The 16,401-nt window shown below is 33.8% G+C and overlaps 1 protein-coding gene across 2 annotated transcripts; it reads left to right on the top strand.

Moving 5' to 3' along the window:
• Positions 1-7,527: 7,527 nt before the first annotated feature.
• Positions 7,528-16,025, top strand: LRS1 (Transducin/WD40 repeat-like superfamily protein). 2 transcript variants are annotated; one of them, XM_012979707.2, is made up of 19 exons: positions 7,528-8,138; positions 8,894-9,003; positions 9,103-9,261; positions 9,370-9,435; positions 9,534-9,623; positions 9,717-10,019; positions 10,113-10,210; positions 10,704-10,739; positions 11,289-11,409; positions 11,514-11,750; positions 11,913-12,008; positions 12,113-12,178; positions 12,334-12,372; positions 12,458-12,592; positions 13,245-13,606; positions 14,243-14,336; positions 14,418-14,609; positions 15,195-15,289; positions 15,463-16,025. In XM_012979707.2, the coding sequence occupies exons 2-19, from the start codon at positions 8,905-8,907 to the stop codon at positions 15,467-15,469; spliced, it is 2,295 nt and encodes a 764-aa protein (XP_012835161.1). In that variant the 5' UTR covers positions 7,528-8,138; positions 8,894-8,904; the 3' UTR covers positions 15,470-16,025. The 2 variants fall into 2 exon arrangements, with proteins under 2 accessions (XP_012835161.1, XP_088681969.1); XM_088825843.1 differs by lacking the exon at positions 15,463-16,025 and having other exon boundaries at positions 7,634-8,138; positions 15,195-15,293.
• Positions 16,026-16,401: the final 376 nt, after the last annotated feature.

Below are 16,401 nucleotides of genomic sequence, written 5' to 3' on the forward strand. Positions count from 1 at the left end.
CATGAGCATAAGCGCCAACAAACAGACAACAGATGAGAATTACTGGAGCAGCGGGTCACTTTCCAATTCAAGTATCCACGCCCACGCCCACTTCAATTCCACCACTTCCTTCAAATTTGTTGCTCTCTCGGGGTTTAATCTTCGATTTGGGCTCGATAATTAGTGGGAAAGCGTTGAAATCGGTTCGCGGGTCATGAAAAGGTACCTCACCTCGACCACGAGGAAGAACGGTGGTACTGCGGTACCACAGGCTATCTGGCGAGAATCTAAAATCCGATTCAATCGCTTCCGTAGTTGGGTTCTTCGTCTCTCTCATCCATGGCGAATTTCAGCAGATTAATATCGTTGTTCTTCTTCATCTCTTTATTGGAGATTTTTATGCTCCATTTTGAAACAGGCGTGCGGCGATGGGTGTTTTCATCCCATGGAAGATGAAGCCACAAAGTTTCAATTAATGTCGAATTTGTGAAAGTTTGAAATTAAGTTCAATTGAGTCCCTGGTACTTTCAATTTCAACCCCTCTATATATTTTCAGGTGAAAAGACGAAAAAGACCTTGTACATTCGCATGTGCATCGCGCATGCGCTAGAAAATTAGAAGATTCGCCGGAATATTCCCCTTATGTGGTTATGTGTGTCAAAAAACTGAGTTTGGATGTGCGCTTGCAACTTTTGTTAATTAAGGTGGCAAAGTGCAAAAACGGGCAAAGTCCAGGTGGTGAAATGCTATTAACCCTATATATATAAATATTATAATCATTTTATTATGTTTTTTTTATATTGAGGGTGTAAAGTTGAATTAATCAATAGCAAATTTATTTAACATTATGTATATAAGTATTATAATCATTTTATATTGTTTTTTTCTTTTTCTTTTTTGAATATACATACTCATTACTCTTTTAATAAATTGTTTTGACTCAGTGGTATGGACTTTCGTACGCTTCATATGCTCCAAGTTCGACCCTCATCTAATTTTTGGGCGAATTTCCATAAACCAAAATATTGGTTTCGGCTCGGGGTATCATTTTCGATTCGCGGGGTTAAACTAGTGGGTATACACGTTGGTTCGGGGCTCTAGATATCATAAAATGGAATTGGCCCGTAATTTTCGGGTTCGGTTCCAGTCCGAGTACGGTCCTCTGGTCTTTGGGTTGGTTCTGGGTGGTTAACAGGCTGGTTCCGGGCTGACCATAGTCTGCAACCGTGTCTAAGGAAAACTGATTGAACAAATAAAGATCAAAGTAGACCATTTGCAAGTAGACCATATGTAAGAAGTTGTAAATTGTTTGAGTTTTAGAAATTTATGTGAATTTTTTGTACACCTCTGAGTTGTACTATCCTTCTACAAGATACCTGTAATTTTCATATAGTGCTCGAGAGAGCCACTCCCAACCATAAAATGAAAACAATTTCCACCCTTCATTAAGGATGTGGAGAAGATAAAATGTGTTGAATTTCAGTTGTAACCAATTATTTAATTACAATTGTAAACACTATAATACAACAAATACAACTCTAGTGAGTTTAAACTTTAAAGTAAAAGGATAGACGGAAACCGAAAACCTGAAGTATGGCGGCTCGGAATAGACAATCGGTCGTTCGGAAATCGAAACATTTTCAGGTGGTGGACTGATTTCTGATGTAGGGGCGCAGAAGATCGAAAACCTGAAGTATGGCATTCGGAAACCGAAGATTTGGCGATTAGTGGTTCAGAAATCGAAGAACCGACAACAGATATAAAACGAAGAAGAAGAACCGTTTCCGACGAAAGAAATTGAAGAATCGGAAGAGCAAAAATCTTGGGAATGGGGTACTACAATTGGGTAGAATTATTATATACTACTCATTAGAAATCAGATTCTAATAAGTTTACGGAATCATATTTAAGGAACTCAGACTTGCCTTAGCTTAGAATTACCGGAGCCAAAAATAGGCAACACATCAATAGTAGAAGTTTCCTGAGGAAAGGGTTTAGGGTTTATAATTTGGGGATGGGGTTGTGGAATTGTAAAAGCCTGGAGGAGGATTAGGAGGAGGGTTTACAAATCCAATTACAATATTTAATTTAATCATACACAAATATCAAATCAAATAAAAGAAAAAAAATTAAAAAAAATATCGGAAAAAATATACCAATAATTGAAGAACTTGTTGTAAAGAAAAGGCGCTTGATAGATAAAGTACTCTTTTATAGATTGCAGAGTAAATTCCAACATAATTTCACAAACTCCTAAAATTTAATAATTTTTTTCTTTTTTAATTTGAAAATTGTTACGTTTTTTTCTCCAATTTTATCAACTAAGAAACTAGAATAAATCTAATGGACGACGATTATACAGATTTAGAAGTAAATTTTGCACTTTCGGCATTTTATTTTAATTCCATATTATACCACACAGATCTGATTGCCCCAGTTCCGTGTTAAAGCACACATAATTAGAAAAAAAATGAAAGAAAGAAAAGGCTGTTCCGTGCTGATTAACCCGAAACTGGTTCAATCTGGTCCGTATCGATTCACAAGGAATATTATTATTATTTTTTTTAATGGAATTTTTGTCTTTACTGAAACATCGAAGAAGAAGAATTGGAAGAAGAAGAAGAAAAAATGGTCCATTTGAACACATATGAATTGACGGACTATAATCATTTTTTTTTTGATGTTACACTTGTGTTCGATAGTAGAGAGGAATTCGTTAACTATTCGAAAGAAACTGCTATTAATCATGGTATGCGTTTGATAAAACAGTCTAAAAGTCCCAATGGACTGTATATGACGTGTGAGAAGTATGAACTTGGACGAGCAAAAGGTGTTGATGTGGAAAATTTTCGATATACCGGGACAAAGAAATGCTAACGCCCTTTTGCGTTGTGGTGTCTCCAGAATTGAGTTGATGGATTATGGCGATTTAAATTTGTAAATGTCAATCATAACCATGATTCAGTAAATTATCCTCATGAGCAACTTTCGACCAATCGTTTGACTGAAGAGCAATACGAAATAACAAGAGTTTTGACAAAAAGTCACGTAAAGCCGATGATGATTTTTGATCATTTGAGAAAGAAGTTTCCTACGACTACGACTTCTAGAAGGCATACTTACAATGCGCGGGCGAAGATGAAAGTAACGGAAATAGAGGGGAGGACTGTAGTGCAACAATTGATGCATAAATTCCAACAAGATGGGTATCGACACTAGCATCGGGAAAATGAAGCGGTGATCCAATGACCGACGTGATGTTTGCGCACCCCGATTCGATCAAAGTTTTGAGTTTATTTTCGCATGTTATATTGATGGATTGCACTTATAAAACCAACAAGTAATATGTATGTAAATTTTAATATAAAATTTGTGTAGTGCTTCATAATGATAAAACTATTATTGTATTTTGATTTAGGTAATTGATGCCTTTATTGGAAATAATTGACGTTATTCTTGTTGGAAGGAACTTCACGATTGGCGTTGCATTCATGTCGCATGAAGACGCGGACTCGTATGCGTGGGCTTTATGGTTTGAGAGAATTATTGGATAGTGTAGATTCATATGTGATTTTGACAGATCGGGAATTGAGCTTATTGAAAGCATTGCCGCATATATTTTCCGCAGTCGAACCACATATTATGTTTATTTCATATATACAGAAACGTTGAAGCAAATGCGACGAGATTTATGGGAGGCAACAAGAAGCATGGTGTAGTGTTTCAGAGAACAAAATGGGAGGCTTTAGTGAATTCGGAAATCAAAGAAAAGTATGCGCAAAATTACAACAAACTGATGAAAATCATTGCTGGGATATGAGATTGATAACGTACCGAGAGGATACGTGGTTAATTTACAAGGAGAAATTTGTTCGAGGTTGGACTCGTGATTTCCGACATTTTGGTAACACACCGATGTAATTTTTGTTTTTGTTCTATATTAACTGTGGTTGTATTGGAATACGGTGGAGAGTAATCATTCATCGTCCAAAGGTTGGTTTGCATCTTCGACTGGAGGTGTTGACACTGCACAAACCATGCTTGATTCGCTAGTTTCGAGTCAAATCAATCAGTTGAAGGTGGTGGAATTCTCGTTATCAACCAAAACCCGGTTACATTGTGCCGCGAATTCGTGTTTTCAAGGTTTAATATGCAATGTGAGTGACACTAATATTTACTATAACAACAGTAATATTACCGTCAACCACAATAATATTACGATAATAGACATTAATATTATTACGTTAGTTCGTGAATAACTCAAACAAAACAAAAAAAAAAAAAAACCAAAAAAATAATAATATTGATCTGGTTGATAATAATAATACTATAATAACAATAATATTACCGCCAATCATAGTAATATTATTGTGTTACAGTCATATTAAAATAATAGACAATAATATTATTACGTTACTCCGTGAATAACTCAAACAAAATAAAAAAAACCCCAAAAAAAAATAATAATATTGATGTGATTGACAGTAATATTATTGTGTTTACAGTTATTTTACTGTCAACGACAACAGTATAATTACGTTGACTTGTCAACAAATCAAACAAATTAAATTAAAAAAAAATAACAAAAAAAAAATATTGTCATTGACGATAATTGTACTGTCAACGACAGTACAATTACATTAATCTATTGTCAACGACATTACATAAAGGGTTGGGGTAATTTTGGCATATACACGAATTTCTCCTTTATTTATAATAAATATTAAATGGATGAGCTTATTGGTGAAATAGAGGGATAATTACAGTTTTGATCCCCCAAGTTTGCACGTTTTTTATTTTTGGTCCCCCATTTATCGCCGTCAACAAAATACACATTAATGTTGTCACATTTTAACACATTTGGTCCCTCCGTCTATTTGACCGTTAAGTAGTAACGGTCAATGGCTGAATTTGGGGTTTTTCTTTGAGAAAATTGCAATAAGACCCCTGTATTCTTTCAAGATATTCTAAAAACCTCTAAACTTTTATCCAACCATAATTTAACCCCAATTTCATCAATTAATCAATTTTAACCAATGACCCCGATTTTTCAAAATTGGGTAATCCGACCTTGACTTTCTTTTTAACTCGGTTGACTCTTTTTTCGATTGATCTTTTTTTGAACTTGTTGATCAATGTTGAATGTCGTGTTAACAACGTTGACATTTTTCTCTTGATTTTTATTTTAATTGTTGAGTAATGGAAAAATATAATTCAAAATAAATTCAAAGCTGATAATCGGCAAGAAATAAATATCATAGAAAAAGTCAAAATAAAGAAAAAGGGAAAAAGTCATCGCATCTCAATAACGGAAAAAAATTAAGACCAAAAAGAAAGATAAAAATTAACGGCCGGTGTTAGTCCAAAAACCGTTGTACTAGAGTGGTTGTCTCATTCCAAATTACTCCGTACATGCCTAATTCATCGTCTTCATATTTTTTTAGGAAGAAATTTGGGATGCACTGGCGGTTCCACGAGGAAAAAATTGAGGGGAACAAATTATGGATTTTAGAATTTTAATAAATTGAGGTGATTAGATAAAAACTTTATTAGAATTTTGTAATTTTAATATTATGATTTTTTTTAGACCGTAATTTTAATCTTATGATACTAGATATTAACATAGTATTATTATTGTGTCTACGGTAATTGTGTTGATCGGGGAAAAAAAAGTCACAAGAAAAAAGTTCATAAAAATCAAGAAAATTAAAAAAAAATCAACATTGTTAACCTAGAATACAATGTCGTGAACGGCGTCAGAATCATATTAAATAAAAAAAGTCAATGCCGAAAAAAAAAGTAAAAAAAAAAAAACAACAACAACAACAACGTCGGTCAACGGTCAGCGAAAATGCTTGTAAAAATCGGGGTCGTTTGTCAAAATTGATTAAATGATGACATTGGAGTTAAATTATGGTTGAATAAAATTTTAGGGGTTTTTAGAATATTTTAAAAGAATGCAGGGGTCTGAGTGCAATTTTTATCTATGAAAAATCTCAAATTCAGCCCTAATTCAACAGTTGACCGTTACTTCTTGATGGTCAAACAGACGGAGGGACCAAATGTGTTAAAATGTGACAACATTAGTGTGTATTTTGTTGACGGCGGTAAATGGGGGACCAAAAGTGCAAAACGTGCAAACTTGGGGGACCAAAACTGTAATTATCCCTGAAATAGATATAGCCCCTAAACCTAGAGTAATAAAGATGCTTGGTGAGGGAATTATGCGCAAAAACCTCTATAATTAAGAGCCTGTTTGGCTAAGCTCATAAGCTCCTAAAAATATCTTATAAAATGTTTAAGAGCTTATAAGCTGTTTAAAAATGTTTGGTAAAAAAATTAGAAAATATCCTATTTTTTCCAAAATATAAGCTGTTAGAGAGCTTAGAAGATGTTTTTTGAAAAGTACCTCCAGGCCACCTTTTTCCTTTAAGATCTGATCTTATTTGATTATTTACTAAAACACTCAAAATACAAAATTACCCTTAGATACTTTCTTATGTTACACGAATACTAATAATATTTATATTGTTATCAAAACAACATATTCTTATAATCAAGATTAATTATAAGTTAAAATATAATTATCATAATAATTGTAAAAAAAGTTCTCTATTTACATTTTATATGTATATAAAACATCCGAATATTCTTATTATCTCAATAATGAATTATATTTTTTTATCTAAAAAAAATTACTTTTCTTTTACAACCTTTATCTTATATTAATATATTAAATTTTATATTATTATTTAGAGCAACTCCAATGGAGTTATCAAACATGGTATTCAAACCATTAACCACTATTTATACACCAAAAAATAGAAATTTTTAACTCCAATGGGGTTATCTAATTAGAGTTCTATTTTGATAATTCAACTTTTGGGATGTAAAAGTACTTGCTGAAAATTGAGTTATAAAAAGTGTAATTATCTAAACATCTAATCAAAAGTGGACATGTGGCAATTACAAAAATAAAATCCCATGAACTTCCAATTGATAATTAATTTGATAACCATGGTTGCAGTAGATAAATTTTAATCAATATTAAATTATTATCTCAAATATCAAATAAATATTTGATAATTCAATTTTGGTATTTAATATTGGAGTTGCTCTTATTTGTAAAATTGATTCATAAATATTATAATAATATTTTAGGAACAAAAATATTTAAGTCAAATAACTTATAATGGTTATGATGATGTCATGTTTTGTCATTATAGCGATAAACAGATCTTTTATTTCCAAACACCTCAACAACTTATAAGAACTAATATTAACTTATAATCTGCATATCCAAACTCCTTAGAAAATAATTTTTAAAATAAGATCTAACAGCTTATCAGCTCGTAAAATATTTTATTAGATGTAGGAGCTTATAAAATATTTTAAATAAGCTTAACCAAACGGGCTCTAAATAATTTTGTCATAGATATATTTGTCATTTATATATCTTTTATTTTTCACGGTTTAATTTCATTAAGATTAATATGTAAATCGTTAAACAAATATATAAATGGAGTTACCAAATACTCATTTGATATTAGACATATTATTTTATTTGATATAAAAATACAAATAAAATGAGAAGAAAGATTGACTAAGCAAATTAAAATGAAATGAATATATTAAAAAAAAAATAAATGAAAAAGAAGAGTCTGAATGAATAATAACGAAATTCTTGACCGTGAAGGGGTTTTCGATTAAATCCACCTCCACTCTCCTCCTCCTTTATCCCCCTGACTCACTCCTCCACGGCTCTTCCGCCGCCCACCGCCGCCGCAAATACCAGTTTTCGGTCATCGGCTGTATTAAGTCTTCAAAATTAAACACATCTGTCAAATATTGAGAATTAAAAAAAAATTTGGACATTTTTTCTTCAACAGCCCTACATCTCGATTCCCCGGTTTTCAAATCGACGCCACTACTCATCCTCCGCCTCCTCCGCCGCCGCTCGACGCCGTCTGCAATCCAATCTCTTAGTCATACCTACTTGTCGATGTGACCAAATATTGATTTGTATTTGCGAATCCAATCTATAAATAATCCCCTATTTTTTTCATTTAAGCATTTGGCGCACCTTAAAAGGAAGTATACCGCCGCATCGAAGAAGGTCAAACCCTATTTCTTGTCTGTACTTGTGTTCATTTGTTAAGGTACGACTAAATTTTGAGCAAACTCTTTGATTTTTGTTTGTATTGTTCGAGGTTATTATAATTCATGGGTTTTGTCCAGTCTGACAATTTTTTTTTTCGGGTTGTTTGCTTGTAGTATCTGAATTTTGTTTTGAAGATTTTGAATTGTTTGAATGATTTTTGTGAATTTTTGTGAGTATGAGATGATTATTTCACTAGGAAATGGCTATTGGACTTAATTATTCTTTTTTTTTTTTTTTTAATATACAAGATATGAGAAGTCTGAACTGATTCTTGCGTTATTTGGTAGCTATTTTCTACACATTTGTAACTGTTTAATGGACTCGTTTAAGTATGAATCAATGGAACCTCTTACTTCAGATTTGTGGTAGGTGTGCTCTCTAAATTTTGAACACTGTGCATAGTTGTGTTTATTTTAGACAGTACGCGTCACGGTGATTGTGTGAAGGATTTATCGGGACGAAAAGTGTGAGTATGTCTGTGTATATTTGTGTGTGTGTGTGAAATGTGTGTTGAAGTGTGTGTATGAGTGTCTCAAAGGTGTGTGTATGTGTATATATGTGTTTGTGTCAAAACTGTGTGTGTGTGTGTGTGTCCACATGGGTCCGGAAGGATCCGGTCCAAGTTGAGTAAATCGCGACCCCTGCATAAGATAATAGTAATAGTAGTTGTTCCGGCACTATACATATTATCAAGAGAAAAATCCAATTTTTTCGTAGTATTTATAAATAATTAAATATAGCTATTTTCTTCAGCGATTCTCGCAATGCATCGAGTTGGTAGTGCAGGGAACACATCTAATTCAGTTCGAGCTCGCAAAGAAAAGAGGTTGACATATGTATTAAACGATGCAGATGATACAAAGGTGATGCTTCTATCTCACTAATTCAATTTTCGTTGATAAGTAAACACAGACTGTGGTATGCTGAATTTGTTACCGTGTGCTGTCTGAATGTATGTGCAGCATTGTGCTGGCATAAACTGCTTGGCTGCATTTACGTCGACTGAACCAGATGGGTGTAACTACCTCTTCACTGGTAGCCGTGATGCCACATTAAAGAGATGGGCGTTATCCGAAGACTCTGCTTCTTTCTCTGCTACTTTCGAGTCTCATGTCGACTGGGTACAATAATATATTAACATTTTACATTCTTGTTTTTGAGAACCGTAGCTTATTTTCACTGGCTCCCGAATTTTTTTTTGACGTCTGTGGAATATGTTATTTGTGCAGGTCAACGATGCCGTTATGGCAAATGGAAACACATTAGTTTCTTGTTCCTCAGATGCCACGATTAAGGTTCGTGCACTCGTTTACATAACCCCCGAATGTATTTATATATATATATCTTTGATCATGAATTGAAATCATATTATATTTTTTTGTGATAATATTAGGTATGGAATTCCCTATCTGATGGAGTATGTGCCAGGACGTTTCATCAGCACTCTGACTATGTCACATGCCTTGCTGCAGCAGAGAAAAACGTAATATTTCATCAATAGAACCTTAATTTCGAGGTTTAGTGAATAATTACAGAGCCTTAATTTAGTTTATGTTCCTTGTTTAATGCGTTACAGAGCAATGTCATTGCATCTGGTGGGCTCGGTGGGGAGGTGTTCGTATGGGATATCGAAGCTGCGCTTTCTCCTGTAGCCAAATCAAATGATGCCGATGTAGACGATTGTTCCACTAGTAGTAATGGTTTGGGTCCTTTGCCGAATACAAGTCTCAGGCCTATCAGCTCAAGCAATAATATCTCTGTGCATGCCACTCAAAATCAAGGCTATGTTCCGATTGCTGCAAAAGGGCATAAAGAGTCGGTTTATGCATTGGCCACTAATGATCAGGGAACAGTTCTCGTTTCAGGTGGAACTGAGAAGGTAATGTTTTGTGATTCGTTTTTTTTTTTTTTTGCTGTTTGTATTCAGACAATGTTTTGTAGCTGCTCTAATGTTGACGATGGATATTTGTAGGTTATCCGTGTTTGGGACCCGAGAACTGGTTCGAAAAGCATGAAGCTTAGAGGGCACACGGATAATATTAGGGCATTACTTGTGGATCCTAGTGGCAGGTTTGTGGAACGGGTTTCTATCAATTTATTTATTTTTATTTTCCCGCTATTGACATTGAGAATCACGTTTTTATCTGCAATACCAACCTCATTAGGAGAGTTGGTATTTACTTCGCCTTGGTTATTGGAGTGAAGGTCTAGAATTCAATTATGTCCACGCTTCTACTTTCACGCCAGTTATAAATATTCGCGTTTGATCAGAAAATATCGAAGTTGGTGGTATTTTACTTGCCAAAATATCTTAGTGTTATGAGAAAACATCGATACGGCCTAAATGATGCTAATCTTGATTTCAAATTTGTGTCCATTTCAATAATTCCGCATTTGCTCTACCTTTATTCGAACACATGCATACAGTCAACCAGCCTTAGTGTGTACAATTTAGATTTCACTGGGGTCTTGGTTCCGTCTTGTTAGTTACTGTATTAACTCTGGTTTCCATTTTCAAGTTGTTGGAACGCATAACGAGATAGTTTCATCTCTTAATTTGCAGATATTGCATTTCTGGATCTTCTGATTCTATGATCAGGTAAGTACTTTGTTCGTATATGTCAATAACCTCGTATGACTGTTATCTGTTTCCTAAAATGTTCGATTTTGTTAATCATTATGAATTTGATTCTAATTTTAGTTCGAAGATTTTGAAGCTTGTGTTTTGAGACAGATTTCTATACAGCTTTCTAAACCTTAATTTTTTTAGATAATTGGAATAATCAATGACTTCCAATCCAATGATGCATTAATTGCACTTTTTGCAATTTTGCCTTTTATCACTCTTAATTAATTGAAAGATAATTAGTTGAGAATTAATTAATAGCAAGGGTATTTTAGTGATTTTCTATGATTTTTGCTATGATCCATGCATATTTGTCGGCTTTCTTAATATGTCCGCAACAATTAAAACGCCAGATTTTGGTTGCTTAAACCGACATATATTATGGGATGTAGAGAGTAATTAAAACGCCAGATTTTGGTTTCTAGGTCTTTGTTTTTATACGTTTCAGTGAAAAGTGTTTTTTGGAACAACTTCTATACGAAGCAATTTCTTTAATTAATTTTGATGCTGAAAACTTGATAGGTATTGGGATCTTTCGATGCAGCGATGCATTCATTCCTACGCAGTGCACACCGACTCCGTGTGGTCTCTTGCCAGCACTCCGTCATTTAGCCATGTTTATAGTGGTGGAAGGGATCATTCCGTAAGGGCCCGCAACTCTACAACTTCAAATCAAAATACGAATTTCCGAATCCATTTTACTTGATTAAAAAAAAAAAAAACTAACCTTCCTACTTGTTATTTTAGTTGTATTTGACAGACTTGAACTCAAGAGAAAGTGTATTGCTATGTAGAGAAGAACATCCTATATTGCAATTAGCATTAGATAACGATGGTATATGGCTGGCCACAACAGATTCTTCTGTACATAGATATCCAGCTGAAGCACGCGATCCCGTCAAAGTATTCCAAAGAGGTGGTTCGTTTTATGCTGGCAACTTGTCGTTTTCAAGGGCCAGGGTTTCACTAGAAGGTTCCACACCTGTGAGTAAATATTTTTTTTTGGCGGAACTAAATAATCGTTGCATGCATTTTTCTTAAAAGTCGTGTCCAGCTAATTTTCTGATTCAGTTAATTATTTTTTCTATAAAAAATTCAAATCCTATTACAACTCCAATTGCATATTGACTGTTGAAATTCCTCTAGGTTCCCGTTTATAAAGAAGCATCTTTGAGCATTAGTGGAACTCCGGCTATAGTGCAGCACGAGATTTTGAATAATAGAAGACACGTCCTGACTAAGGTAATTTATCACTAAATTTTAATTTTTTTTTTAATTTATTAATAGCTATTGCCCATCTTGTACAATTTTAATATAACCGATTGCTCTATCCTAAATTTTCCAAGGACACTGCTGGTATAGTGAAGTTGTGGGAAATAACAAGAGGTGTCGTTATCGAAAATTATGGAGAGGTCAGTAATATGCTTTGGTTTTAACTTTTTAATATAATCTATACACGTGGCAGTTTCTCCGGGAGGATAGAGTCGGTATTATAGTTATATATTTACTAAAAGAACTTTCTAGTAGTTTCCATGACTTCTGAACCTTTTTTACGCCATGTTTGCAGGTTCCGTTTGAGAAGAAGAAAGAAGAATTGATTGAGATGGTAACTATCTTACATTAGTATGTCCTTTTTTTAATTTATTTAATTTTTTTAAATATTCATCGTTCTACTTATTCTGTTTGTTCAGGTGAGTATTCCTGCTTGGTTCACGATAGATACGAGGCTCGGGAGTTTGTCGGTGCATTTAGACACTCCACAGTGCTTTTCTGCTGAAATGTACTCTGCTGATCTTTCCATTGTGGGGAAACCTGAGGATGACAAGGTATTTACTATTATAATGAATATAATTACTACTTTATGGAACTATAATAGCCTATAGTTCATTCCAAATAGATACATATTTGCTAGTATAGTTATTTTAATCAAATATAGTTATTTTATTCATATATATTGCACCAAGGGTGGGAATTGGAGAGGAATCCGCGATTTTTGCCGGTTCCGATCTGAAATTTTCCGATTTTGGAAAAATATTTTCCATTCCAATTCCAATTTTTTCTGATTTTTTTTTGGATCGGAATTGGAATATATATGAGAGATTCCGATTTCCGTCCGATTTTAATTTCCGTTTCGGAAATTCCAATGTTTCCGAAATTGCAATCTTAAAGTTGATAATATTTCCCGAATTCTGCCGATTCCAATCTGAGAATTTCCAATTTTGGAACAAGTTTTTTATTCAAATTTCTGAAATTCCGATTTCCGTGTTTCTTTTCTTTTTTTTTTTTAACGAAATTTGTATTAGATTTCCACTTCCAAAATAAGGATTTTTTCTTAAAATGCTAATTCCGACCCGATCGCTCTGATTTCCACCCCTAAATTTACACCCAACAGATCCCATTTGCTAACAAGACCTTTTTTTTTTTGTTTTTTTACATTTTTTGATATCATTGGGATAAAGTTTAATCGAACTTATGTAGGTTAATCTTGCGAGAGAAACCCTCAAAGGACTATTGTCGCATTGGTTAGCTAAAAGAAGGCAGAGATTTGGATCACAACCTTCATCAAACGGAGAAATACCATCCGGAAATGAAATATCCACGAGGACTTTGACCCTATCTCGAGTAGAGGGAGATGCTAATTTGGAAAATGATTCCTCGGTATATCCCCCCTTTGAATTTCCGGTGACTTCTCCTCCTTCGGTTGTTACTGAAGGCTCTCAGGGCGGTCCATGGAGAAAGAAAACTACCGATCTTGATGGAACTGAAGACGAGAAAGATTTCCCGTGGTGGGTTCTTGATTGTGTGCTCAATAATCGCCTGCCTCCCAGAGAAAACACCAAGTAATTTTAATCGAGATTCTCTCTTTTCTTATTTCGCTTTATGACTTGCTTTTGAACTACCTGTTTTTGGTCGTTTAAATTATTTTAATTATATAATTGGGTAAAGCATAAGCAGGGTTAAAAACTTCAGTTTCAATTTTTCCAGCATAATGTCCCTTCAAGGGTAAATTACAACCACCTCCTCGAGGTAAAGTCGATTTACAAAAAAATTCGCATTTTGTAGAAATTACATGCAGACCCCTTCAGTTAGTAATTTCTTACATCCACCCCGTACAAAAGGGGTGTTAATGTAAGAAATTTTCAAATTTCAAGGGGCTAGATGTAATTATGAAAAAATGAGGGTTTTTTTCGTAATAGCCCTCTCAGGGGGCAGTTAATTACCCCTTTTCACTATATATATATATATATATATATATATATATATATATATATATATATATATATATATATATATATATATATATATATATATATATATATATATATGTGTGTGTGTGTGTGTGTGTGTGTGTGTGTGTGTGTGTGTGTGTGTGTGTGTGTGTAGATGCGGTTCTAATTGGTTGATTTTAATCCGTGACGAATGGCTGTTATTCTTTTTATTTATGCTGATTTCATTTAATTTTTTCTCCATTGCAGATGTAGCTTCTATTTGCACCCATGTGAAGGTTCTGCTGTACAGATCCTTACACAAGGAAAACTCAGTGCTCCTCGCATTTTGAGAATACATAAAGTAAGAATGACGGGATTTTTTTTTAGTTTTTGTTTTGATTTAAATATAAATTTGTATACCGACACTCGTTTTGTTTTGTAGGTTGTTAACTATGTGATAGAAAAGATGGTTCTTGATAAGAGTTTGGCTAGTGCGAGTGCGGATGGAACTTTGGCTCCTAGTATTCTTGGAGGACCGGGCCCACTTCCACTCGTTGGAGATTCTTCTCTTCGTTCAGGACTCAGACCTTGGCAAAGACTCAAGCCTTCTATTGAAATCCTATGTAATAACCAGGTATGTTTATTTACTTCATCTATATCTATTCGATTCTCTATGTGCTAAACTTTCATTTGTACCTAGGATTGGAATTTGGAACAGAATTTCCAAATTCTGCCGATTTTGGTCCGAAAATTTCTGATTTTGGATCAATATTAATTCATTCCGACTTCTGAAAGTTTTAATGGAAGTGGAATACATATTAGATTCTGAATTTATGACCCAATTATATTCCCGAAAAATATTTCCAATTATATTTAGAAAATTACATTAACAATATCAATATTATTATATATTTTATGTTATAGGTGACTGAAAATATGGAATTTATCGAATTCCGTTGAATTCGATCCGAAATTTTCCGAGTTTAGAACAACTTTTCCCATTCCAATTTCGATTTTTTTTAACGGAAGTGGAATTAGTTTTTGACTTCCAGAAAAAAAAAGTGAAACTTATCCGATTTCCCGTTCTCTTTCGTGCAAAAAAATAAATTTATTGGACTTTGTTTCCTCTTAGGTTTGAGTATCCGTAAAAAGTGTGGAATCTATTTTCTCTCCGAGTTTAAAAAAAAAAAAAAAAAATCGTCTTGTGGTTTTTGTCCAGGTATTACTTCCAGATATGAGCTTAGCCACTGTGAGGGCGTACATTTGGAAGAAACCCGAAGACCTTATCCTTAACTACAGAGTGGTGCAGAACAGGTGACTTTTTATTACAGAATTTCGTATAATATATTTTTATTCTCTCCTTCCAATAAATTTAATACAAATATCTCATTTTCGGGGGGGTGATTATTTCGTTTATGTGCATTTGTTTCGTTTCGAGTGTCGAGAAACCTTACAGAGAACGTTTTCTTTTGCTTGTCCTTTTGCAGGAGCTGATTAAATTTCTCGTTTCTCGTTGTCTATGTAAATACTCGGAAATACCTGAAAAAATAAGTTGTTATAATATCTGTAGAAATGAGAGAGTTGCTAATCAGAGGATATGATGCTCTCATTATAGGGGTTTGTAATCTGGAGGGATTTTTTTGAAAGAGTGACTAATCTCAGAGGATGGGGTTTGTATTTAACAAAAATACAATAGTGAAGGTGGATTTTTTTTTTTGGTAAATTACGGTCACCCTCTAAGATAAAGATTAAATTACGAAAAGACCCCCTCCTGTTTGGGTAATAAAACCACCTCTTCACTTGTGTATTGTTTTATACGTCCACTCTTACTGTGTTAAATTTACCATCTGAAGGAGGGGTTTTTTTGTGAGAAAATATATAGTTGAAGGATGTAGTTGTAATTATCCAAATAATAAGGGGTTCTTTGTAATTTGACCTAACCTTAGGGGGTTGGCTGTAATTTGCTGTTTTTTAAAGAAATAATAGCCCTTCATGAATTGACTTTAATTAACTAATTAAGTTAATTAATTGGTGTCTTTTGTTATTTAAATTTGAATTGTGTTAACTTTATCTACCTTGGTTCAAATTACTGTCAAATGAGACTTGGGAACTGCATAAGATATTGGGGGCCGTAATTCTGTGAGATTATTCACTCAAATCTCCCCAACTTTTTTTTTTTATATTACTAAATTTCCCGTTACTTCAATTAAAATATTGTATGTCCAAAGTGTGTAAAACTATTTTTTGGGTAAATTATACATGCATCCCTCATGTATGCTAAAATAATTTTAAGGTCCCTGTGGTATCGGTAATTACAATCACCACTGAAACATTGTTAAACATTCTAATGGGATATTGTATTGGGTATGTTATTCTGATGGAATTCTAATGGCCTTTTTAGTTTCAGCAAGTGGTGGAGACAACAT

The sequence above is a fragment of the Erythranthe guttata genome, chromosome 11 (genome assembly GCF_056151865.1).
Source record: "Erythranthe guttata isolate IM_541 chromosome 11, IM_541, whole genome shotgun sequence".
NCBI lineage: Eukaryota > Viridiplantae > Streptophyta > Magnoliopsida > Lamiales > Phrymaceae > Erythranthe > Erythranthe guttata.